At 43.7% G+C, this 26,794-nt stretch overlaps 1 protein-coding gene across 1 annotated transcript in view; it reads right to left on the bottom strand.

Annotated features, from left to right (window-relative positions):
* Positions 1-26,794, bottom strand: part of HEATR5B (HEAT repeat containing 5B) — a 67,345-nt gene that overhangs the window by 9,332 nt on the left and 31,219 nt on the right. The window contains exons 23-34 of the mRNA XM_073672625.1: positions 18,373-18,552; positions 17,865-18,116; positions 15,357-15,538; positions 12,111-12,179; positions 11,842-12,021; positions 4,771-5,008; positions 4,223-4,477; positions 3,894-4,021; positions 2,384-2,528; positions 1,977-2,249; positions 1,128-1,352; positions 406-557 (exon numbers count right to left, since the gene is read on the bottom strand). Of these exons, the coding sequence (XP_073528726.1) occupies positions 406-557; positions 1,128-1,352; positions 1,977-2,249; positions 2,384-2,528; positions 3,894-4,021; positions 4,223-4,477; positions 4,771-5,008; positions 11,842-12,021; positions 12,111-12,179; positions 15,357-15,538; positions 17,865-18,116; positions 18,373-18,552 (2,279 nt within the window). The remainder of the gene's footprint in view (positions 1-405; positions 558-1,127; positions 1,353-1,976; positions 2,250-2,383; positions 2,529-3,893; positions 4,022-4,222; positions 4,478-4,770; positions 5,009-11,841; positions 12,022-12,110; positions 12,180-15,356; positions 15,539-17,864; positions 18,117-18,372; positions 18,553-26,794) is intronic.

Genomic DNA, 26,794 nt, shown 5'->3' with positions numbered 1-26,794 from the left:
ATAGATGGCTTAGGAGGGATCATCCTACTGACAGATTCCCTTTAGGCACGTTCAGCAGTCAAATTGTATATTCTCCCTGCAGCCACTCGCTTTCAGTCATCGGGGCGGAGCAGTGAGCTGTACCAGTCAGCACTCTGTAATCACTCCCCTTGCATCTTGATTGACAGCCGACTCTTGCACACACACTGCATAGCGGGAATTCAGTCAAGGGTCAGGGGGCGTGGTCAAAGAGCGTTTTAATATTTAATATATTTTGGTCTCCTTTTACTCCATGAAGTTTTCCAGGAGATGACATGTGATTATTAAACAGTATATTATTTCAAAGAGGTAATAAATAGCCCCTAAGTGAAGATTCAGTATTTGGAAAATACTGAAAAAACAAGGATTCAAGTTCTATAAACTCACCAAAGGATCACTGGATGTAATGGCTGCTTTGAACTTGTTTATACACCCGGTTTGTAATGCCTGCACACCTATAATCTCAGTGCTTGCAGACAACAGGAAAAGTACAACAGCTGTCAGCATGCTGACCTCATCCACTGTATGAATGGAGTCACCTACAATGCACAAAACATGAAAATATTACACTTGCACAAAAAGTCTGATGGAAATTATGGGAGAAAAACATAACTAAAAAAAAAAAAAACACAAAAGCTAACAAACAAAAAATTAGGAATGCTACTTATTAAAGGGGCATTTACGATCTAGTAAAGTAATAGCATATCGCTAGGTTATGCCATAGCTCTGTGATCCCCTTAGAAACCAATAAATTCTGTCTGAGATTAAAGATCTGCAGCACTGCGTCCCCCTCTAATCCTGCCCTGCACTTTGGTGCTCTCGGCCACTTGCCTCTACACAGAATTACAGCCGACTCTATTCACTTAATTGGAACCTGCTGAAGTTCCCTGTATAACAAGGGCTGTGGAGGCGCTTTGTGGACCAATACAGGGAATACAGAGCATAGACCCTTCATTCTTGGGACTAGTGGGGCTTCCAGAGGTAGGACTCCCCCTGGAGATAAATTGATGGCGTAGTTTAGCTCAATGCCACAATCAGAATAATTGATGAACGATTACTTGATCTGTCACAACGCTTCATTCCCTTTCCTGGTGACCCTCGTTTCTTACCCGTCTGTGGATACTCCAGGACAGATGCTAAAGTGCTACGGATCAAATCGGTCCACTTCTTCTGAGTTTTTTCTGTCTTGGCCAGTGATGAAGTCACGATGGTTTTTACTGCTTGCAAGCAAGAACTAACCGTTAATGGCATCTGGTTATCTGAAGATTTTATGGCAGTCTCCTTCAAGACTTTAGTTACCAAGTAAAGAATGGTAGGCAGTATGGTCATACAGCCTGAAAAAAATGATTAAAAAACAAATAAACACATTGTATGCATGTATATATAAATTATAAGGCTAAGAAATTAAAGTTTTCCAATTTGTGCACCAATAGTTGGACATCTACTGTTCAAAACTCAAATTTTAATTATTTGCATTAGCTCGTCATTATGTAGCCTGGATTTAGGGGACACTGATCATCATCCTTAACCTGCCGCAGGCTGTTATTAGGCACTGCTGAATTTTACTACCAAACATAAGGGCTGAGGACAGAAAAATACTTGAATGCAGCTTTGTGATTGCTCATGTCCAAAGATTGTCAGGTTCAGACAAGTTAATGTTCATAGGGGCCATAAAGGGGGTTTCTTTTACCATTTTACAGTGGGCAGGGGATCCTTATGAAAGACAGAAGCAATACTCACCCCTGGAAGCTGCTACCCTGCTTTAGAGCTGCCGGAACAACTGGACAGAACGTGATGATGTCCTGACCAGAAGTCACAGGCCCTGCAGTCAATCAGTGGTTAGGTAAATTGGGTTCGGAAAGTTATCACTTCCTTTGCAGGCAGACATCATGGTAGACCTTAAACTATTTGATGTGTCTTTAAACTGGATTTAAGGTCAATTATCTTGGAAGACATACCTGCAGGTGAGCACAAAGTAGGGAGGTCAGCTAGGATGGTCACTGTAGATGCCACGAGACGAGCACTCTCTTCTGAAAGCTGCTGATGTCTGTTGAGGACATGACTCGGAGAGTCTGAAACCTTCGAGCTGAGCTGCGGTATGTGTCGTACCAGGATGAACATTAGCAGCTCCATGGCAGCAAAGACCAGAGACTTTCCGGGGATCAAGCCTCCACTTTCTTCACCTTCACCCAAAAGTATTTGCGTTTCCTTTTCACTAGTGTCATCTTTATCTTTGGAGAAATATCAGAAATGATTCTAGTACAAATGTTTATTATAATAACGGATTAGACTAGTCAATGCTGAGTTACCTTCCGTATGAAATGAAAATCAGGTAAAAAAGTAAAATTAATGTTTTTTGTCTTACTTTGAGTATTTCTTTGTTCCTGTAGTTTGTCATGCGCAGCTCGCACAATTTGCTGCACCACACTAGTTACCAGCAATTGTACAGAAGTTGGATTGCAGGTCAGTAGTAAGCGATGTAGGACATTTAGAAGTTCCACTCCAATGACCTGGAATAGAAGAGAGAAGCATATTTATGCCACAATTATACATACCATTAATGTGGATACTAATATGGGACCATGGGAGAATTTATCAGGAATGGCGTTTCATACACTGGTCTCGAACAAAACCCCACTGGAATAAGATGATAAGATGCATATTTAGTAGTTTAGTCAATAAGAGTTCAGAGGCTGAGACCCCGATCGATCACTAAAAAAAAAAAAAAAAGGGGGCAGAAGCACTCCGGTGGACCCTCCATCCCCTTTGATTATGATCGGCTCTGTTACCTAACAAGAGATTTTGGAGGCTTTTTGGACTGTCTTCATAAAAATTAGTTTGGCGGTGGATATCGTCATTATAGTGGTGGATCTTGTCACATAACGGTGAGAAACTCTCACAAACCAATCAAGTGAAAAGGAACCTGTCAGCTCGATTTTGCATGTTAAAGTAAAGGTATGGCCATAATGGCGCGGTTATACAAATTAAATAGATCCCTTTAGCGAAGAAATCCACATGGTGGTTGTTCTTTAATCAGCATTTGAAGCTTGGTGTAATACACTTTAGGTGCATAGGGGTGGGATTGTGGGAAGGGTCTTCAGCTCTTGCACGGCCCCTCCAACTGTCACTGGTATCTGGATCTGCATCCTGATTGAAAGATTTCATCGGTGCCGTCCTCGCCACAGGCAGCCCTTGTGCAGATTGATCTCCCGGTGGTCTTCAATAAAATGGTGCCAGTGGTGGCGCAGATTGACCTCCTGGCTGTCTTCAGTAAAGCTCTGCAGGTGGCAGCGCATGCACAGATTTAGATCTCAGCTCAACGATGTCCTTCAGAGATTTAATTGAGCCGAGATCTCAATCTGGGTATGTGCCACTACTGCGCCATTTTATTGAAGACTGCTGTGAGACAAATCTGCGCAAGCACCGCTGGTAGTGTGGACGGCAACACCGCAAACTTTCAAACAGGAAGGAGGTAACTCACAAAGTGGTAACCGGGCATACAGACACCAGATGCAAGCGGAGGGGCTGGGCGGGAGCCCAGGACTCTACCCACAGTCCAACCACTATGCACCTAATGCTTATTACACCAAAACTTCAAATGCAGATTAAAGAACAACCAACATGCAGATTTCTTCACTAAAAGGTATCTATTTAATCTGTATAACCGCGCCATTATGGCTATGCCTTTACTTTAACATGCAAAATCCTGCTGACAGGTTCTCTTTTTGGCCTATGAGGTTGTTGAGTTCGAGTCAGGAGACCCTCGGTCAGTCTGGATATCTCAATTACTCAGTTCCTAAATGTTGAAAGTGTTATATAGGCCTTACAGTCCTCTGGGGCACAGAATATTGGGGAAAGCGCATGGATAAATGTACCTGATCTTCTGCTATGTGACTTCTGGCAAAAGAAGACTCCAAAAGAATATGCAGAGCCTGAAGACTAGCCGTGACATGTTCAACAGGTTCCTCAGGTCGAGGTGCACAAAAGAACTGAATGCTGATACCTGAGGAGATACATAGCATGTTAATAATCATATTTCAATATTTTTTTTCCATTGAGCCATTATTTACTACTTTGTTGCTGTTTTTTGTGGTGGTTTTCCCTAGTTTATTTTAGAAACAAATTGTAGTTTTGCAGTGATTACAAAAATTGCAACAATAAACACAATCCAGCACTTAAATCCCAGGTCTTTGTTTTCACCCACCCAAAATCAGATGCATTCGATCTTTGTTAAGCTCCATAAGTGACTTTGGGCTGGGTGGTGTTCCCGGTGGCTGGTTTAGCGCTATGGTAGGGTTACGTTTTTGAGATCCTGTCTTGGTTGCATCGTCTGCAATCTCTGAATGATTAAAGCCGGTGGAGTTGAGCCAGAGGGTCACAGCATGGAGTATGGGTGCCCAGGAGTTACGGTAATGTAGCCTTGCTGTGTCAATGGTTTCAGGGGTGTAAAATGCCCCTCCTGTGTATTAACAAAGAAATTCAGTTTCAACATAGTAAAGCATAAGGAAAATGATAAGAAACATATATACAAGTTATCCATGAGGACGTGTGCACACAGTGTAGAATTCACCACAAATCCACAGCAAAATCCACATTTTTTTCGAAAGGTTAAATCCGCGGTGAAAATAGATTGACATGTTGCATATTTGTACATGTCCTTACTGCACTGGGATTCTTCATATACCCAATTAATAGAAATGTCTATGTCCTCTCCATCTTCACACTAAATAACAATGTGGGCATTGTACTCACCATCAGGTGGAAGCTGGCTGGCAAACTCCGGTGGCAGCGTGAGCAGGGCATAGTCTTTCAACACCGCCAGCCACAACCGACTAAGAGTAGGCAGAGCGGATTCAACCAATGATATCAGGCTATCTGGAGGAAGCTCATCTGCGCTACCGTAATCATCATCTTCATCATCATTTGTCTTCATGGCTTTGCTAGGCTTACTGTCACCTTCATTTTTAATAGTCATGGCCACAACATAGACCTAGGATTCAGAGTTGAAAGGGATTTTCATTACATTGCTCACACAGGTCAGAAATTAACATTGTGAGAATATCCTAAGTTTTGGTTATTTGTATAATCAACTATTAAAGAATTGTAAAAATTATTATTTTAAGGACTCAGACTACTTAAAACAAACAAAAATAATAATAAAAGATGTGATACTCGTCTTCAGCAATCCATATTGGCTCCAGTGTTGACGCTCACTGGTTCCCCGCTGGTCTCACCACAACTGAAATGGCCACTCAGCCAAGGACGAGGAGGTGGAGACCAGTGAGGGCTGGGTAAGAGTCTGAACAGGAGACGTGGTGGATCAGAGAGGGCAAGTATTATTTCTATAATTTTTTAAAGCAGTCCAATCCTTTTTAAAAATATTCATCATAATGAGGACATAAAAATATATTTTTTTTTAAAGGGATTGTCCACTACTTTGATACTGATGATCTATCATAGGTAAGGTCCAACATCTAGCAACCCCATTGATCTGCTGTTATTAGCCCCGTAGGCAGTCAGATGTAAAAAGTGTACGGAGTGGAACAGCACAGCTCCATACACAGTTTAATGCCCATTGCGGAGAACTACAGCTCAGTTTCTAATGAATTGCCACGTATGGATTGTATGTATACACATGGAAGAATTAGGGGACTCATTTTGGGACACAAATATTCGCTGAACAAACTTAGTTAAAACAGAACATACAATTATTAACAAAACTATTTATTTTTGTCCCCTAAATAAGACCTTCAAAATAATTGACATCTGATTTAAAGTGGTGGACCTGACCCCCGATACATGCTGCTCATGCATTGGACAGTATGCATCAGGTACTCGCTGTACAACCTCAAACAGGTATGTTTTACACTGAAATGCTGCAGCGTTTCAGAGAAAGACAAATTTTAAACAGCCGCCGGGGACCGAGCTGCACAAGAAACTAGTCGGACAGGAGGGTCCCCCTGTGGATTCCCCCTGTCCACTGCCCTGGCAGCGGGTGGCTATTAAGAATATGAGTTAAAGGTGTATTCCCATCTTCATGATCCTATCCCAATATGTAGTAGGTGTAATAATAATATTAGCAAATACCTTCAATTAGAAATGTAGTATAGTTCTTCTGATTCACTATGTATTTTTCCTTAAGTGCCGGGCATTGCAGGACCTTAGGTATCCATGGTTGCGACCACTAGCAACTAGTTAACTGTCACTATATCAGTGGCCGTAACCATGGATATCTAATGTCCTATAGTGCCTGCACATGAGGAAATTAGGTTTTTTATTATTATTATTATTATACCTACTACTTGAAATAAGGTGTATTATTATTACACCTACTACTTATTGGGATAGGATCTTGAAGATGAGAATACCCCTTTAAAAATACCTGGCAAAGATTGTACAACCAGTGCTGGATACACTCTGCACATGGATTGGGTATCACCTATCAGATGTTAAAGGGGTGTTCCCATCTCCAAGATCCTATCCCAATATGTAGTAGGTATAATAATAATATTAGCAAATACCTCCAATTATAAATATAGTATAGTTTTTCTGATTCACTATGTCTCTTTCCTTATGTGCAGGCATTGCAGGACCTTAGGTGTCCATGGTTACAATCACTAGCAATTAGCTAACTGTCACTATATCAGTGGTATATGCAAGCAGTAGGTGAGTTTAGAAAATATAATAAAACATAACTTTTACTATGTAGAATAAAATAGATTATTTCACTATTACATAGGTACAAAAGACGACATAAAAAACAAACAAAATAGTTATAAAATTTTATAAACACCATTGATATTTCTAGGTGTCATCTCTATATGAAATTTTTAATTATTATCAACAGTGGTTCTATGCCTCTTTCATGCTATACATAAAAAAGGAGTACGTAAGCAAAGGTAGATCTCACCCAATCTGTAGTATTCGAAATGAAAGGGAAACGATCACCAGCGTACATACCACCGATATTCCAGAATAACGCCAAACGGGAAAGGGTCACCGTAGAAGGCCTGATTATCCCTAGCACTGCTAGATTGCCCCTAGTGCCCCAATACTCCTGCCCTGACAAGGGCAGTCCTCAGCTATCCCTATATGTGGATCGCCCTAATCTTTTGTGGTACATCTCCCAACGCGTTTTGCCTTTCCAGGCTCTTCAGGGGAGTCATGTACACATGTTGGGAGTAGCTTCCTGATAGTGGATCTCTCTACCCTCAAGGTTACAGCATCTCAGTAATAGACCTGCCTTCTTTCTGGTGCAGCATATTGTTTGTTATATACCCATAATCCCTTTTACCTTAGTTAATGCACTGGATGGTCATACTTTTGTTCCGCCTCCATGTAGCCACACGATCTCAAGACACCTCTATAGTGGGTGAGCACCTGGTGCCTCAGCTACCATGTGCCCTCACACGTTGCGCTCCACTGTAGCGTTCCGTGACCCGCACACATCACATCCGGCTACACCCAGAAGGTGCGTGCGCTGGGTCATCGCTGGAGCGTCTCTGCGTGTCAAGCGGGCAGCCTGTGAACTGCACGCGTCACTTCCGGCACGGAGCGTGCTCACATCATATCCAGTCCGTTCAGTGGAACGCATATTCACTCCTCTGCGTGTCACCTATCCTCCATTTTCTCGCAAAACTGAGTCAGGGGGCAGGAAGGGGCTTAGACAAGAGGGGGCTCAGTCTTTTAAAAAAATAAATAAAACTAACATTCACCCCTCCGTTATGGTAAAAATAGGTCCACATGCAAATGTTAGCCGAAGGTTTGAATCTCATTCCTAATACAACTCACACCACGTAATGTATGTATCATGTGTATGTAAAGTTATAATTAAATAGGAGTAAAAATCGCATGTTGCGGGATTTTTCACATCACTTATAATATGGCCAAGGTAATTATCTTATCCCTCTAGAAAGAAATAAGGGGGAGTTGGAAACAGTGAAGCATGCCCATGGGTATAAAATGTATAATTGGTTTTACCCATAGAGAATGATTCAGCTTACTGAACCTATCAAATTTATATCATCCAGAGAATGAACATAATGAAAACTTAAAATATTTGGGGTTTATATGACAGATAAAAACAAAAGAACCACAATACCCGTCACAAAAAGCAAGCATAATTCAACTGTTCGTTTAAACCTAAAGGTGACATTGTTTTTAACCTGAAAATCCATCTTGCCTCCCGCTGCAAGATCAAAGGATGCCAATTACCTCCTCTTGCCAGTTTCTCTATTTTCTCTATACCAATAAATGTAAGCGCCTTTTTTGACCCTCCATGTGCATTGCTTATATGTTTTGCAAGGGGTGTGTCTCTCCTATGTTCTATGTCACTCTTCTCCTCAGTTCCCTCTTTGTTTTGCCGACATATTCAAGCCCGCAATCGCATGTTGCTTTATAGATGACCCCTTCCGATTTGCAATTGATGAAATTGTTTATAGTAAACTCTTCTTGTGTCACATTAGATTTAAAAGTCTTACCCTTCGACATTACTGGGCATGTTACACATCCTCCACATTTAAAACATCCCATCAGATCCCTCTTCAACCAGGTGTTTTGTTTTGGAGTTGAAAAGTGGCTTTTTACTAATCGATCTTTAAGGGATTTACCTCGACAGTAAGTGATTTGTGGGTAATGCCCTAGTTTTTCTTTCAGATTTGGGTCCATTGTTAGAATTCTCCAGTGTCTATCTGGTATATTCTTTACTTCCTGTGATCCGTTTGAGAAGGTGGTGATGAACCTGATGATATCTTCCCCAGCATTTTCCTCTTTCCTAGGAACCAATAATTCCAATCTATTCAAAGATTTAGTATGGTTATGCACCTTTTTCAGCACCCTTTCTGGATACCCTCTACTCTTAAACCTCATACGCAAGTTGTCAGCCTGTGTACCGAATACCTCATCATTGGAACAATTATGCCTTATTCTAAGATATTGACTTTTAGGTATGCCTCTTTTCAGTGGGTTTGGGTGACTACTTTCCCATCTCAGGATGGTATTTGTCGAGGTCGGTTTTCTGTATGTGCAAGTTTCCAGAGACCCTTCACTGGTCTTCTGAATCAGCACGTCCAGAAATGCCAATTTTTCAGAACAATATTCATAAGTGAATCATAATCCTATGGGATTTTTGTTCAAATCCTCCATAAAGAATGAGAGCTCTTTGGTGGTGCCACAAATACGTCATCTATATAACGGGCCCACAATTCAATGTTACCAATAGATGACGCATTAACATTCTCCTCGCCAAATACCACCCTCTCCTCCCACCAGCCCAGGAGAAGATTAGAGTATGAAGGGGCGCAAGGGCTCCCCATCGCTGTGACCTTGAGCTAGTGGTAGAAGGTCCGGTCGAAGACAAAGAAGTTTCTTGCAAGACAGAACTCCAAAGCCTTCAATACCAATTCATTATGCAGTGAGAACTGCTGTCCTCTCGTAGACAGGAAATAACTCACTGCCTCCAGTGCCTCAATATCTATACTTACTAGGAGGCTATCTCTCACGACCGAGACACTATCAATCTTCAACAGAAGGTCCGTAGTATCCCTAATGTATAAGGGCAAGGTTAAAACAAAGGGTCTCAGTATTAGATCTATATACTGACCCATATTCTGACAAAGACCATCTATTCCTGATACAATAGGCCTCCCCTTTAGAGGAGTTAAACCTTTATGAACATTGGGGAGATCATAAAAAGTGGCTGTTACAGGCATTACAGGAAATAGATACTCATATTCTACCTTACTTATCACCTTATTCTCTAGCCCCTGATCAAGAATAGTTTTCAGTTCTGCTTGAAACTCCTTCGAGGGATTGCGTCTCACTTTGGCTTAACCTGTTTTATCCATGAGAATATCCATACACATTTCTCTGTACTGATCAATCCACAGAACCACCACATTGCCTCCCTTATCTGAGGGTTTGATTACAATGTGGTGGTTCTGTTCGAGATCCTTTATTGCAAGAATCTCTTCCTTCGTACTAAGTTAAACTTAGAATGGACATTCGATGCATTTAGAGTCTCCAGATCCCTTGACACCAAATTGACGAAAATGTCTATGCTTGACATTTCACTTTGTGGGGGAGACATCCTTGTACTTTTTTTCTTTAGATCAGTAAAGGGTCCTTTACCTGTCAGATTTGGACCTCCTGAAGCTAGACCCTTTAGTAGTCTTATTCCAGGTATTAAATCTGTAGTGACCCCCAGCTCCTTACCAAGTGCATTATCCTGTTTCAAAAATTGCTTGCGCCACTTGAGTTTACGTGCAAATAAATTTATATCTTTAATGGTGTCAAAAAGATTAAAGTCAGATGAGGGGACAAATGATAAACTCCTTGATAGCACCTGAAGTTCAGTGTCTGTCAGATGGTAGGTTGACAGATTAATAACTTGTCCTATTTCTGGATTCTTAGTGAGTCCATCCGACTTTGCAGCAGATAGCCGTTTCTAAAAAAACAACTGTTTTGATTCGTTTCAAACCTCTAAATTGATCTCTCCCTCTTCCTCTATTTCTATTTCTCACTTTGTAATTTTTAGTTCTCCCTTCACTATCAGAGGTTTCAGTGTCAGTAGATGAGGGGTCAATTAGAGGTTCAGTCTGGAGAGTCTTATTCGTTAGAAACAGGTATGCCTTATTATACTGAAAGTCCTGTACATCCCGGATAAATTGTTTGTTTCCTATCCTTGATATTATATTGGAAGCGTTCAATCACATTTTGTAATTTGGTCTCCTTGTTGGCAAAATCAGGTTCAGTTGAAAACTTCTTTGTCACCTCTATCTGTTCTCGCAGGCTCTCAATCAGTGTTCCTAATGACTGCTTCTCATCCTCAAGCAGTAAGGTCATGAATCTTAACGCACTACTTGTGGCCTCCTTTTCCCATTTGTCAGTAAAGCCTGGGCTCCTGACTCTGTTACCAGGGTTTAAAGCAATTCTGAGACCCCTAGGTACAATACCCGCTTTGAGATAATTTTCGAGGCTCTGTACCTCGCACAACGCTTATACTTGATTTTTATAAATGGTGGTTAATTCTTTAAAAGCGGTATTATACGTAGGGGTATATTTTTTCTGCACTACACCCTGATCAGAAAATACTTCTTGTGCGTCAACAAGCCATTGTGCTGTATCTAATCCATTTGCCAAAAAACCTGCCATCCTCAGTAAATATACAGAAACCAACTAATAGCAGAAGAAAATTGTATCCTCTATGCTCTACCTTTGCTTACGTACTCCTTTTTTATGTATAGCATGAAAGAGGCATAGAAACACTGTTGATAATAATTAAAAATTTTGTATAGAGATGACACCTAGAAATATCAATGGTGTTTATGGAATTTTATAACTATTTTGTTTGTTTTTTTTATGTCGTCTTTTGTACCTAGGTAATAGTGAAATAATCTATTTTATTCTACATAGTAAAAGTTATGTTTTAATATATTTTCTAAACTCACCTACTGCTTGCAATTATATTTAATTGTGAGAGAGGGAATAGGAGCATAGAGGATACAATTTTCCTCTGCTATTAGCTTGTTTCTTCACTATATCAATGGCCGTAAACATGTATACCTAAGGTCCTGCGATGCCTGTACATGAGGAAAAAGATAATGAATCAGAAAAACTATACTACATTTCTAATTGGAGGCATTTGCTAATATTATTATTATTACACCTCTTAGATATTGGGATAGGATCTTGGAGATGGGAATACTCCTTTAAGTTCTGTTTAATTTAAAAAAAAAAAAATCACTGTGTCCTGAAAAGCGGGAAAAAGAAAAAAACATACCAAAACACCTTATGTCATAAACTTGTTAAAGAGGAAGTACTGACCTCTGCCCAAGCTTTTAATACAGCAAGTTTCTCCATAGTTATGGCGCTCTCACGGTATAGCTGGCTGGACGAGCCTTTCCCAGCCTGTGCTTTATCCAAAGAAGAAACCAAAAGGTTGTGCACTCTGCGAAGATCATTCAGGTCACTGACCACTTTGCTCCCTATCCAGGCACTGCACACCTGAGAAAGAGAGCACAAAATGCTGCTGCAGTAATTCCCAAAAGATCTATTCCTCTATATACACATGGAAGCAGAATGCACCTCCATACCTGGCAGGCTTTCGCTACGATGTCTGAGGGAGTGTCTTGTGAAAACGCCGGTCGTAACGCAGCTCCCACCTGAGGATAAAACATTCACTATTTTAGAGACCGCACCTGTAGGACGATCACATGCAGCCAGATATTACTAACAAACTGCACAATCTGACTAACAATTCTGGTGGCACTGTGTGCGGCCATTACCGGCAGTCATAGGCAACGCAAGGTGTGGAGGTCACAAGAGACAATAAAAGGAGTGGAGGTCACAAGAGACAATAAAAGGAGTGGAGGTCACAAGAGACAATAAAAGGAGTGGAGGTCACAAGAGGCAATAAATGGAGTGGAGGTCACAAGAGGCAATAAATGGAGTGGAGGTCGCAAGAGACAAGAAATGGAGTGAAGGTCGCAAGAGACAAGAAATGGAGTGAAGGTCGCAAGAGACAAGAAATGGAGTGGAGGTCACAAGAGACAAGAAATGGAGTGGAGGTCACAAGAGACAAGAAATGGAGTGGAGGTCACAAGAGACAAGAAATGGAGTGGAGGTCACAAGAGACAAGAAATGGAGTGGAGGTCACAAGAGACAAGAAATGGAGTGGAGGTCACAAGAGACAAGAAATGGAGTGGAGGTCACAAGAGACAAGAAATGGAGTGGAGGTCACAAGAGACAAGAAATGGAGTGGAGGTCACAAGAGACAAGAAATGGAGTGGAGGTCACAAGAGACAAGAAATGGAGTGGAGGTCACAAGAGACAAGAAATGGAGTGGAGGTCACAAGAGACAAGAAATAGAGTGGAGGTCACAAGAAACAAAATATGGAGTGGAGGTCACAAGAGACAATAAATGGAGTGGAGGTCACAAGAGACAATAAATGGAGTGGAGGTCACAAGAGACAATAAATTTAGTGGAGGTCCAGCATGCCCACTTCCTGTCCACTCAGGTCGGAGCTCTGCAGAGCCTGCTTCCAGAGCCTCTGCAACAAATAGGGGATAACTTACTCTCTTGGGAATAACCCTTTAAAGAGAACCTGTCAGTCTGTACATCCTATTGATAAGAAGAATGTTAAAGTCCAGTTATCTTATTTCATTATTAACTTAGTATTAATTGCCAGGAGAAATAACAGAGAGACAGCACAGTGCAGAGTTTGAAGAAAATGCGCTCCAGCATTGTCATATCATAAGGGAATGCTAATTTTACCTAGAAGAGGTGTATGACAGGCGCACTTTAAACAATGGCTTTATTTAAAAAAATACTATTATTGGTCCAGGATGCATGGAGACTTAAAAACTGTAAAGCAATGTTTTTCTTTGATTTTTTTTCCCCATCTGCTACATATTTCACTAAAAATTATGTATACACTAACAAAAAAAAACATGAAGTTGAAGCTTCATAAAAGTTTCATCAGCTGATGGTCACATGAGAGAATGAAAATTGTAATCTGACTTCTGCATTAGAGCACCACTCCAGCATTGTTTTATTGCAGTGCTGGACTGGTGCTTCTAATCTAAGTTCCCTGCCCCTACTATTATACTTACCAGCCGCCGGTCTCACCTTCTATCAGCGACACTCTGATCGGCCTCCAGCTGGTTGTGACCTGTCGGATTTTTCCAGTGTTTGCTGGACGAGCTGGAGGCCACTTTTCAATCTAAGTCTATGAAAGCCAGAATGAGGTCAGAATGCGACTCTCAGACTTACATTGAGAGCTTGTGACCGTTACCTCTGACTTCCAGGCAGTCAGGAGTTGTGGTCACAAGATGGTGCCGCGGGACCCAAGCGGAGCCAATAAAAGGTAAAAATGGCATCAGTTAAGTATAAAACTGGTGGCAGGGACCTTAGATTAGTAGCACCACTCCAGTGCTGAATAAAAAAAAGCTGTAGTGGTGCTTAAAGTCCCACTTCCCAATGAATAGAGGAATGCAATAGTATTGTATTACTACAAAAGTAATGTACAGTCGAGGTCAAAAGTTTTGAGACTGACACAAATTTTGGTTTTCACTAAATTTGCTGCTTCAGTGTTTTTAGATCTTTTAGTCGGATATATCTCTGATTACTGAATTTTATAAGATTTTACATTTATATTGACAAAAGCATCAAGTTTTTGCAAAGGCTCAATATTTAAAGTGTTGACATCTGCAATTTTATGTATATACAGTACAGACCAAAAGTTTGGACACACCTTCTCATTTAAAGATTTTTCTGTATTTTCATGACTATGAAAATTGTACATTCACACTCAAGGCATCAAAGCTATGAATTAACACATGTGGAATTATATACTTAACAAAAAAGTGTGAAACAACTGAAATATGTCTTATATTCTAGGTTCTTCAAAGTAGCCACCTTTTGCCTTGATGACTGCTTTGCACACTCTTGGCATTCTCTTCCTTTAGGCGGTTTCTTACAGTTCGGTCACAAACATTGACTCCAGTTTCCTCCCATTCGTTCCTCGTTTGTTTTGTTGTGCATTTCCTGTTTTGGAGACATATTGCTTCCGGTCTTGACGCTTTGATGTCTTCCTTGGTCTACCAGTAAGTTTGCCATTAACAACCTTCCCATGTTGTTTGTATTTGGTCCAGATTTTAGACACAGCTGTGAACAACCAACATCTTTTGCAACATTGTATAATGATTTACCTTCTTTGTTTCAATTGACATCTCTCGTGTTGGAGCCATGATTCATGTCAGTCCACTTGGTGCAACAGCTCTCCAAGGTGTGATCACTCCTTTTCAGATGCAGACTAACGAGCAGATCTAATTTGATGCAGGTGTTAGTTTTGGAAATGAAAATTTACAGGGTAATTCCAGAATGTTTTCCACAGAATTGAGCGATTCCATAATTTTTTCCCTCTGCTTGGTCTGAAAAAAATGACCCTTACTGAATACCACATTTTTAATCTTGATTTCTTTTAGTGTTTCTTAAAGCCTTAAAGTTGCCATTTGAAGTTACTTTAGTTTTGTGCCATGTCTGTGATCTGCTTTTTTTCAACAACATTAAACAACTGAATGAACATCCTCCGAGCCCAGTGATTCCATAATTTTTGCCAGGGGTTGTATAAACTTGATGTAGTTGTGAATAAAAGTGTAAAAACATAGGGAATGCTGTGAAAATAAATCTAAATTTGTGTCAGTCTCAAAACTCTTACCCACAACTGTATTACTATCACTCAGTAATGAGATCTGATGTAGTGTTTAGTATCAGTAAAATAGAAGAAGGATTAAAGATGAATGAGCTCAGGGCAACACACACTTCAATTCTGCCTTACATTGGCCTGATACTGTTCCAAGATTACATGTCCCGGAAACTCCGGCTCCGGAACGGCAGCAAACTTCTTAATAATATCCTCCAGGGCTTGCAAACCAGCCATCCTCAGCTGATTACTGTGATCTGTGGCCGCCATGAAAGCCATCCGAATAAGGTCAGAAAGATGCAACACCAAAGAGTCACCTATGAAATAAGCCAAAAACAAGAGGTTTCACTAACTCGTTCATATATGGGTGATTTTTAACCTTAAAGGGGTTTTTCCCAAGAACGAAAGTTCATTTTAATCATTAGATCTTGGAATAATAATAACTTCCACAACTGGATGTGTTTAAATAAAATGTTCCTGTGCTGAGATAATCTTATAAATGTGCCCCTGCTGTGTACTGTGTAATGGCCGTGTCTGACCGTGCAGGAACATGGTCTGATCATACCACATCTCCTGGGCCGGGGAGAAAGCAAAAGAGTATACAAACAGGACAGTATGGGATCACAACTGATTCTTTTTGTGAGGTAAAACATTTCTCTGCTTGTTTTTAAACAATGTTTTACTTCAAAGAAAGAAGCATTTGCGATCCCCTGCTGTAATGTCTGTATACTCTTTTGCTTCCTTCCCTGTCCAGGAGATGTGGTATGATCAGACCATGTTCCTGCACGGTCAGACACAGCCATTACACAGTACACAGCAGGGGCACATTTATAAGATTATCTCAGCACAGGAACATTTTATTGAAACACAACCAATTATTAATTATTATTATTACAAGATCTATTGATTAAAATTAACTTTTTTTGTGGGAAAACCCCTTTAATGACCAGACAAGGTCTACAGATTTCTGCTGGGCAGCTTTAGTGATTATTACTTTTTCCTCTCAACTGAATTCTATTAAGTTCCTTTTTTGAGACTGATAGTTTTCTTTCAAAGTCCAAGTTTCTCAACCTTGTGGTGTATTTGACACAGGAGACATGCAATTTTGCTATGATGTTCAGGAAAGTTTATGATCCTTGGGTTCACTGCTAATGTCCAGACAGAGATCTTTTGGGCTGTACCTCTACTGAGAAGTACAGGAAAAATAAATCTTTTGCCTTCCCAGCCTAATATCTTGCTTCTCACTTACTTTCCTTAATATAATGTCCATATCTTTATAGTGGAGGATTTTGATCAGTACAGGCTGAGTGGGTTTGCCGACCGGCCACGGCTTTGTAGAGACCCTATGAGCTTTCTCCACCGCAAACAAGGGAGCAAGTACCTCTTTACTGAATGTGTCGAGTAACCATTTTTCAAAAAAATGGTCAGGGTCCCCCCTTCCACCTTCTCAGGTACTCCAACCAGTCTGACGTTATTACTAGTGTTGAGCGAGTATGTTCTATTAACCCTTTCGCTGAGTATGCTCGGGCCAAGCTCCGAGTATTTACAGCTGCTCGGTGATATGTTTAAATCGCTCCCGTGTGCATGATTTGCAACTGTTTGACAGCTTTATTACATGTGAGGAATGTCTATTTCTTACACATTCCTCACATGTAATAAAGCTGTCAAATAGTTGCAAATCATGCACACAGAAGCGATTTAAACTTATCACCGAGCAGCTGTAAATACTCGGAGCTCGGCCAGAGCATACTCGGAACAGAACATACTCGCTCAACACTAGTTATTACGTCTTTGGCTATTCTCCAGGTCATCCACCTTAGCTATCAAAGCAAACACAGCTTGCGTATGGTTTTTAAGGTCTCTACACACTGGGGGAAGAGGGTCCCCCAGCTGACTCACACAGCCCTCTACGGCAGTGGTACGCTCCACAACTTTTTGCACATTGTGACAAATCATGGAAACAGTTTCCTGAATGTTGGATGTCCACCTGTGCCTCACTGTCCTCCTTCCCCAGCTTCTTAATGGGGGTTATTATATCGCTGTGGCCCTGATTCCTCACTCCCAACCTCCAGAAGCCTTAGCTCCAGTGTAGGCTCCTTCACACTTGAGCAATCCATATTTTACAGGACCTGCGTGACGGCACTAGAACCTGGGGACTCCCTCCCGGTTTAAAGTGGCTCTGTCGGGGAGATCAGAGAAGAAGCTCCTCAGCCGGGTAACAGGCTCCTGAACAACCGAAGCAGGTGCAGACTCGGAAGGGCTCGGAAGTATGGCAGGAAGTTGTTCCTAGTTCACTCTCCCCCTGTAGAACCAGATTCCAGCTCTAATGTGGCCTCCGTCCCCTAAGCATATCAGCCAGACTGGGACCCCAAGAAGCTTACTGGGACAGAACTGCAGCCCGAACAGCAATCCCGCACTGCTCAGTGTTAGCCTCTCACCCTGAATACACTGGCAATGTATAGCTGGACTCATAAAGTTCTACACTTTCAGGAAGGACTATAGAGTCATTCCGGGATGGATTTGCTAGGTAAGTACACCATGCTCATCAGGGCTCGGTGATCTATTCTGTGATTTATACAGTTTAAGTGACAGATCCTAAATGATGTTAAAAATGAAAATAAAAACTATAAAATGGAATCTTACTTTTAGGATTTTTAATTTTTAAGGTGCGAGCAGCAGCTAAATCGAAGTGTGGGTTATTAGCATTTTCACAAAGCATGATAATCCGGCAAAGACAATCTGCTGCAAATACACGTGTGGCCCAACGAGGGGCTACAAAGGGTTTGGATTTGTCATCGTCTCCCAGTGTGGTGAACATGGTGTCATCATCCATTTCATCCTTTTTTTCAGCATCTTCGTCCCTTCCTCCAGCTACCAAGCTGGCAGTGCCCACATCTAGGACAAGAAATAGCAACAATGTTGAAACAGATGGAAAAAAGCTCGGATGGAAGAAGAAAAATAAACAACACAAAGAATAAAAGTATAAAACAACCTCAAGATGTATTACAGGTTTCTAAAATAAAAGATGAAATAAAGCATTGAAATTCTACACAGTTCTCATAATCATGAGCAATAATGAGTCATCATCACTGATCACTGAATCATGGCAATCGTCTGAAATCCAGAATCAATTCATAATACAGATACATACCGCTGGTGGCTGCCAGTACATCTTTGCACAGCAGCAACCAATGAGACAATTTGTCCACTGCTAGAGAAGACAGCATGTGACCCAATGTGTCGTGTATGTCTGAGCACAGTTTGCGGTCTGTTTCCCGATCCAGCATTCCAAACAACACTCCTTCCAAACCCGTGTCTGTTATGTTGATATCTGCAGGGAAATATAGGAGGGGTTTCCCCACAAAAAAAAAGTACATTTTAATTAATAGATCTTGGAATAATAACAAGTTCCACAATTGGATGTGTTAAAAAAATGTTCCTGTGCGGAGATAATCTTATAAATGTGCCCCTGCTGTGTACTGTGTAATGGCTGTGTCTGACCGTACAGGAACATAGTCTGATCATACCACATCTCCTGGCCACAAGCATAAAAAAGTATACAGACAGGGCAGCACAGGGTCACAGCTGAATCTTTCTGTGAGGCAAAATATTTCCCTGCCTGTTTTATCACAGGAGCAAGTGTCTCTGTTGCATCTCCAGCACTCTGAGCTCATCATAAATCAAGTCAGTGACAGCGGCAGCCGAAGCTGCTACCTCATTGACTTGATTTAGGATGGGTTCAGGGGACTAGCCATGTGGCAGAAACACTTAATCCTGATTTTAATTTATTTTTCAATGGATTTGTACAGATTATAGGTTAGATTAACTCTTTCACGCCATGGCTATTTTCCGTTTTTTTGTTTCCATTTTTTCCTCCCCTTCTTCCAAGAGCCATATCTTTTTTTCATTTTTCAGTCAATATAGCCATATGAGGGCTTGTTTTTTGCAGGACAAGTTGTACTTTTGAATGACACCATTGATTTTACCACATAGTGTACTGGAAAACGGGAAAAAAATTGCAAGTGCAGTGAAATTGCAAAAAAAAGCGCAATTCCACAATTGATTTTTTTGTTTGTTTTATTTACCATGTTCACTATATTGTAAAACTGACCTGTCATTATGATTCCCCAGGTCAGTACGAGTACGCAGATACCAATATGATTCCCCAGGTCAGTATGAGTACGCAGATACCAAACATGTATAGACTATTTTTTATGTAAGTGGTGGAAAAAAAACTCGAAAATTTGTATGAAAAAACGTTTTTACATTTGTCGCCATTTTCCGAGACCCATAACACTTTCATTTTTCTGGATCTGGTGCTGGATTATGGCTTATTTTTTGCACAGTGAGCTGACATTTTTATTGATACCATTTTGAGGTAGATATAAAAAAAATTTCATCACCTCTTCTCATTAGGCCATATACCGATCTGATTAATTTACTTTATATTTTGGTAGATTTTCAATGATGCAAGTGGGGTGACTTGAATTTTTGTGTTTTTAAAAAAAAAATTTTTTTTCTTCACTTTTTACTTTATTTAATAGTCCACTTAGGAGACTTGAAGTTGCGATCGTCCAATCCCCTGTGCTATACATAGCAGTGCTCTGCTGTATATAGCAGAAATGATCTCCTATGAATGCCGGCCATAAGCCAGCGTTCACAGGAGTATTGTAATGACAGGCACAGGGATCTTCTGCAGACCCCAACTGCCATGATGACTCATCTGATCACATGACAGGGGCACAGATGGGTGGAATTTGTGACGTGCTTCTGGCTGTTAAATCCCTCTGTCAGATTGACAGCGAGATTTAACTGGTTGACAGCAAGATTTAACTGATTAACAGCCACGGGTGGAGCTCCGATCCACCAGCGGCTGTTAAAGGCACATGACAGCTGATAAAATCTGCTGTCATGTTCGGGCTCAGAGTCGGAGCCTGCATCAAAGTCAGGGACATGACATATGACATATATATGTCATATGTCGTGAAAGGATTATAGGTGAAAAAAGTTCTGAAATAATTCTTCTTGGTATGATTTGTTTACCTGACAAAAAACTGGCAGTTTAACAAGGGTATGTAGAGTTTTTATATCTACTGTATAGGGGTGAGCATAAAATATGACATGGGATTAAGTCCTCATTCAGACGTCTGTGATTCACATACGCGTTCTGTGTTTTTCAGTCTATAGTTTAGTCTATACGACTGTTCACACATTCATGTTATTTTTTTTTTTTAGTTGACAGTGTCAGTCAGAGAACCTTGAGAAATCTCCATTAGTTTTTTTTTTTTTTGCATATGAGAAAAACTGATGAAACACTGATGGTAAAAAAGGACACACTGACCATACTCTAATGAAACACGGATCAAAAAGAGGGATTTTTGGTACTCACTGTAAAATCTCTTTCTTGGAGCCTTCATTTGGGGATACAGGACCATGGGTGTATGCTGTTGTCGCTAGGAGGTTGACACTAGGCAAAAAAAGAAAATAGCTCCTCCTCCGCAGTATACACCCGCCTACAGGCACCAAGCTCACCAGTTAGTGGCTAAAGCAGTAGGAGGAACATAAAATAATTAACTATGCAATGCCCAACGGGGCACAACCGTGGAAACTAAATTAGATGCCCAACAGGGCCAACTGGACATATGCCCAAAATCAGGGAGGGTGCTGTGTCCCCCAATGAAAGCTCCAAGAAAGAGATTTTACGGTGAGTACCAAAAATCCCTCTTTCTTTATCGCTTCATTGGGGGACACAGGACCATGGGACGTCCAAAAGCAGTCCCTAGGGTGGGAAAACAAAAGATAGCCACAGATTAGGTCTGACTGCTGGCAACCGCCGCCTGCAGAACCTTCGGTCCAAGACTGGCATCAGCCGAGGAATAAGTGTGGACTTTGTAAAACCTTGAAAAGGTGTGGAGTGAAGAGCAGGTTGCAGCCTTACAGATCTGAGAAGCTGAAGCCTGATGGCGAACAGCCCAAGAGGCCCCCACCGCCCGAGTGGAGTGAGCCCTTACCCCCGGAGGGGGAGGTTTGTCCGAGACGCGATATGCCTCCAAAATGGTCGAACGTATCCAACGGGCGATTGTTGACTTGGAAGCAGGAAGGCCCCTGCGACGCCCTTCAGGGATAACAAACAGGGCGTTCGAACGCCGGAGGGAGGCCGTTCTAGAAAGGTACACACGTAAGGCTCTGACCAGATCCAGTTTGTGCAGGGATTTTTCCCGTGGGTGCACTGGGGCCGGACAGAAGGAAGGCAAAACAATGTCCTCATTGATGTGGAAAGAGGAGACTACTTTCGGCAAAAAGGAAGGCACCGGCCTGAGCACTACCTTGTCTTGATGGAAGACCAGAAAGGGTGACCGACATGAGAGGGCTGCGAGCTCCGCAACCCTCCTAATAGAGGTAACGGCCACCAGAAAAGCCACCTTCCAGGAGAGAAGAGAGGCAGAGATGTCCTGAATGGGTTCAAACGAGGGCTGCTGGAGGACGCTTAGGACCATATTAAGGTCCCATGGATCCACCGGGGGGCGATAAGGCGGCGCCCGGTGAGCCACCCCTTGTAGAAACGTCTTGACCTGAGGACGGGAAGCCAAGTTACGTTGGAATAGAATGGACAAGGCCAAAACTTGGCCCTTGAGAGTGCTTAGAGAGAGTCCCGCTTCCAGACCAGACTGAAGAAAGGCCAAAATGACCGGTTACGAAAAGGACATGGGAGCTAGCAGATCTTTCTCGCAGTGATGAAAAAAGGTTCATCAGATTCTGTGGTATATGGGCGAGGTTGCGGGTTTTCTGGCACTAATTAGGGTCTGGATGATGTGGTCTGCAAAACCCGCCTTCCTCAAGACTGCAGCCTCAACGGCCATGCCATTAAGTTCAGAGAACGAGAACTCTGATGAAGAATAGGCCCCTGAAAAAGGAGGTCCGGACGGGTCTGGTAGTCTCCAGGAGGAGTCGACTAACAGGTTTACTAGATCTGCGTACCAGACTCATCTGGGCCAAACCGGGGGCTACTAGAATTACCGATACACCTTCTGTCTTGATCTTTTTGACGACTTGAGGGATCAATGGTAGAGGGGGAAAAAGATATTGCAGCTGGAACTGAGACCATTATATGACTAGCGAGTCTTGAGCGATCGAGGGACCGTGCTACAAAGGATGGAGCCTTGTGGTTTAACCGAGACGCCATGAGGTCGACGTCCAGCGTGCCCCATCGTAAGCAAATCTGATGGAACACCTCGGGATGGAGAGACCATTCTCCTGGGACAAGGCTCTGTCGACTGAGGAAGACGGCCACCCAATTGTCGACCCCCAGAATGTAGACTGCTGAGATTGCCGGAACTGTGTTCTCGGCCCAAACTAGCACTCGTCACCTCTTTCAAGACGGATTTGCTGTGCGTTCCTCCCTGACGGTTTATGTACGCCACAGCCGTGGCGTTGTCCGATTGTACGCGGACCGGGAACCCTGCAAGAATATCCTGTCAGTGACGCAACGCCAGGTAAATTGCCCTTATCTCCAAGATGTTGATCAGTAGGGAGACTTCGTGGGGACTCCACCGGCCCTGCACCGTGTGGTGAAGGAAGACTGCCCCCCAACCGATGAGGCTGGCATCAGTCGTGACCACCTGCCAGCGAAGTGGTAGGAATGACCTCCCAGGTCTGAAGGAAGAGGGGCGAATCCACCATGACATGAAGAGGTAACCTGATGCGTCAATCTAGAGACGACGGGTTCTTGTCCCATGCCGACAGAAGGGCCAGTTGAAGAGGCCGGGTATGGAACTGGGCGAAAGGCACTACTTCCATAGCTGCCATCATTTTTCCCAAAACACTCATGCATAGGCGAAGAGAGTGTGGACTTGGGTCAGAAAGGTGGTGAATTCCCCGACGGAGAGAGTTTATCTTTTTCCTCGGGAGAAGGACCCGGGCATGGGTCGTGTCGAACTGCATCCCTAGAAAGGTTACGCGTTGAGATGGGACCAGGGAGGATTTGTCTGTGCTGATCAGCCAGCCTAACCGAGAGAGCGTGTTCAAGGTGATCTGGAGACTGTGGAGACAGTCCCTGAATGTGGGACCCTTGATCCATAGGTCGTCGAGGAAGGGTATAATTACAATCCCCCTGGCTCGTAGAATGGCCATGACCTTCGCCATTACCTTCGTGAAAACCCTCGGGGAGGAGGCAAGTCCGAAGGGGAGAGAAGTGAACTGATAGTGTGCTTTCTGGAAGGCAAATCGAAGGAACTTCTGATGTGGTGCGCAGATTGAGATGTGAAGATACGCATCCTGAATGTCCACTGAACACAGATATTCCTCGGCTTCCATAGAGGCGATTACCGACCTGAGGGACTCCATTCTGAAGTGCTGGATGCGTACCTGTCGGTTTAGTTGTTTGAGGTGCAGGATCGGACGTAGAGAGCCGTTCTTTTTTGCAACAACAAAAAGATTGGAGTAAAAACCGGAAAACCTTTCCTGAAGGGGGACTGGAACTATGACTCCTAAGTGCAGAAGGGAGGCGATGGCCTGAAGGAAACCGGGAAGCAGAGGTGGATGCGGTGGGCGGGACCTGATAAATCATGTTCCTGGCATGGCGTTGAATTCGATCTTGTAGCCGGAGGTCACAATCTCCTTGACCCAGGCGTCTTTTATTGCCGAGACCCAAGAGTCTCGGAACAGAAGTAGACGGCCGCCCACCCTGGGAGAAGTCCCAGGTGGGAGTGACCCGTCATGCTGAGGAAAATCTGTTGGATCGTGATCGGGATCCAGAGGGCTTAGAAGAGCGACCCTTTGGGCGCCAGTTGGGAGTGGGCCTCAAGGTAGGCTTACGTCTGTCTCGCCGTGCTGGGTACAGTCCTGTTATGAGGAGGGGCCCGGTTGAGCGAACTGACGAAAGGACCGGAACTGAAGGGAACGTCTCCTAGGAAAGGGGCGTTTAGGTCTCGGCTGGGGAAGGGAGGTGCTCTTACCCCCAGTGGCATCAGAAATGATCTGGTCTAACTTAGACCCAAACAGCCTGGAGCCTTGAAAAGGGAGATTTGTTAGTAATTTTTTGGAGGCCTGGTCGGCGTTCCAAGCCTTCAGCCAAAGAATTCTACGTATAGCAATGATATTGCTAGAGACGTGGGCTGAACAGGCAGCGGCGTAAAGGGACGCCGTGCGCAGATATTTTCCTGCGTGGGCGATCTGATCCGCTAGGTCAGCCAGATCGTACGGAGAAGCCCCCGTTAGGATGCCCTGCCTAAGCTGTTTGGCCCATGTGGAGACTGCCTTTGATACCCAAGTTGAGGCGAAGGAAGGACACAGGGAGGTGCCAGCAGCCTCAAAGGCTGACTTAGCCAAGGCCTCAACCTGTCTATCCGTAGTGTCCTTGAGGGAGGAACCGTCTGGAAGAGACAGCACCGTCTTGGCTGAGAGACGAGAGACAGGAGGATCCACAGATGGGGACTCTGTCCATTTGCTGACAAGATCGTGATTAAACGGGTATAGCATGTCTAACTGTTTCTTTCCAGTGAAGCTTTTTTCTGGATGCTCCCACTGTTTCTGAAAGACACCGTCAAATTCTGTATGATTAGAAAAGGTGCGAGCCGGGCGCTTAATTCTCTTGAAGGAAACGGAGTAGTTCTGAGAAGGGCTCTCGTCCTCTTTAACAAGCAGGGTCTTATTGACAGCCGATATAAGGCTGTCAACCATGTCCTGGATCTTAGAATATTGGTCCGTGTCGGATCCAGAGTCAGAATCTGATGCCGTGTCTGATCCCAGGGCGACCTCTGGGGAAGAGGTGTGAGATGCAGGGAGCATTTTGGAGTCTGGAGAGCTGGAAGACGAACTTGTGTGAGTCCGTTTCTGAGAACGTGCTCTCAGTCTGCCCTTGGGAGGAGGGGGACGGGGTGCCTTCGAATCATCCATGGGAACGTTCGGAGCACTGGTGGCCGTGGCCGTAGTATAGGCAAGAGTTCTAGGACCTGAACCAGAGATTGAGATACCTTGGTGAGGTCAGAGACAGACTGGGACATAGCAACAGCCCACTCCAGAGGAGGGAGAGTTACTTCTTCCTGGGCGGCCGGGGGATCTTGGGGTGCAACATGGTGGGAGGCTTGCAGGTCGAGCAGAAAGCCGTTGTCAGACCAGCGGGCCACTTAGTACTGCAAAGAGCACAGGCGTAGTATGTGACTGTGTGAGCCGGACAGACAGAAAACTCCCTGGGTTTGGGCATATGTGCCTAACCAGGAATACTGCAGAGGAGGAAGCCTGTGGGCAGGCAAGGTGTGTGTCGGTGCCAGGGAAGAGCCTAACCAGTCTAGGAATATCCACAGTCCAGTATCCCCCGTCGGAAACTCCGGAGCTGAGCTGAAGGGAGCCGATGTAGGAGGTGCGGTGCTGAAGCTGGCAAGCAGAGCCAGGAACAGAGAACAGCGTAGAGGGGCGGGGCAGGAGCAGAGCGTGCTGTCCTGAGTGACTTGGGGGAGCCGAGGCTCTGATAGGTGGAAAGAATGGGGGCAGGCTTAGGAAACCAGCCACTGATAGGTTCCCGGGAGAAGTGTGGGCGTGCCGGACGCATAACAATGCTCCTTGGCCCTGATTGGCCAATTGCCGAAGGGTGCGTATACCCGCCGGTAAAAGGAAAGCCCCGCCCGAGACGCCCCCCCCACGGAGGAAGCGCGGGCAGATTTGCCGCGCAAAAAAGAGAAGGGGGGGGGGGCTGACGGGAACGCCATATTGCGGGGAACGCCATGATGCAGGGGACGCCATGAAGATGTGAGGAGAGGGGGCGTAGCCAGGGAAGCGCTGCTGTAAGTAAGCTGTCCATATCCAGTGTTCTAGGCCTGGGGGGCTGCAGCAGTAAGGCAGCAGGAGTGGGATGGATTGTACCTTTGTCCTGATACCTCTTCTTCCTCTCCCCCTCTGAGGAGGTCCCAGGAGGTCCCCCGTGGATAGGGGGATCCTGGCTCTTCCTCCTTCCCGCACTGACCGTGCTAGACAGTGCAGGAGACCCCAGAATCTGGGGGAAGGTCACCGCAGTGACCACAGTCTCCCTCCCAGGCCGCTCCGAGGAGGAGGCTGGGGTGGGGAATAGGCAAGGACTGGCCACCGGGAATCACCCTGAGACCCCCTGGGGTGACAGGGGATAGGTCCTGCCCAGCGGGTCCGAGAGTGGGCGATGTGGGGAATGCCACACTGCTCTCTCGGTCGCTTGAGAATGGAGATAACAGGGGACGCAGTGTTCCCTGTTAACCCTGAAGAGCTGTATCTGAAAAATAAAGAACAAGGATTAATAAAACACAACAGGGTTGGATCAGTTAGGATCCAGGTCTACCTCCTACAGACACTAAGCTTAAACTAGTGAGCTTGGTGCCTATAGGCGGGTGTATACTGCGGAGGAGGAGCGATTTTCTTTTTTTGCCTAGTGTCAACCTCCTAGCGACAACAGCATACACCCATGGTCCTGTGTCCCCAATGAAGCGATAAAGAAATACGGACGACGATCTGTATGTTTTTCATGTACAAAAAAAAATGGATGTCTGAATGATGCCTAACTTATATTTTAATATTAAGTACAATTTTAAATTAAATAAAACAGATGCATG

This window comes from Phyllobates terribilis, unplaced genomic scaffold, assembly GCF_046119375.1.
Source record: "Phyllobates terribilis strain yellow unplaced genomic scaffold, ASM4611937v1 Scaffold_3__8_contigs__length_932513732, whole genome shotgun sequence".
In the NCBI taxonomy this organism is placed as follows: Eukaryota; Metazoa; Chordata; class Amphibia; order Anura; family Dendrobatidae; genus Phyllobates; species Phyllobates terribilis.
The sequence above is the reverse complement of the archived record's forward strand: the minus strand, read 5'-3'. Positions and strand labels throughout refer to the sequence as shown.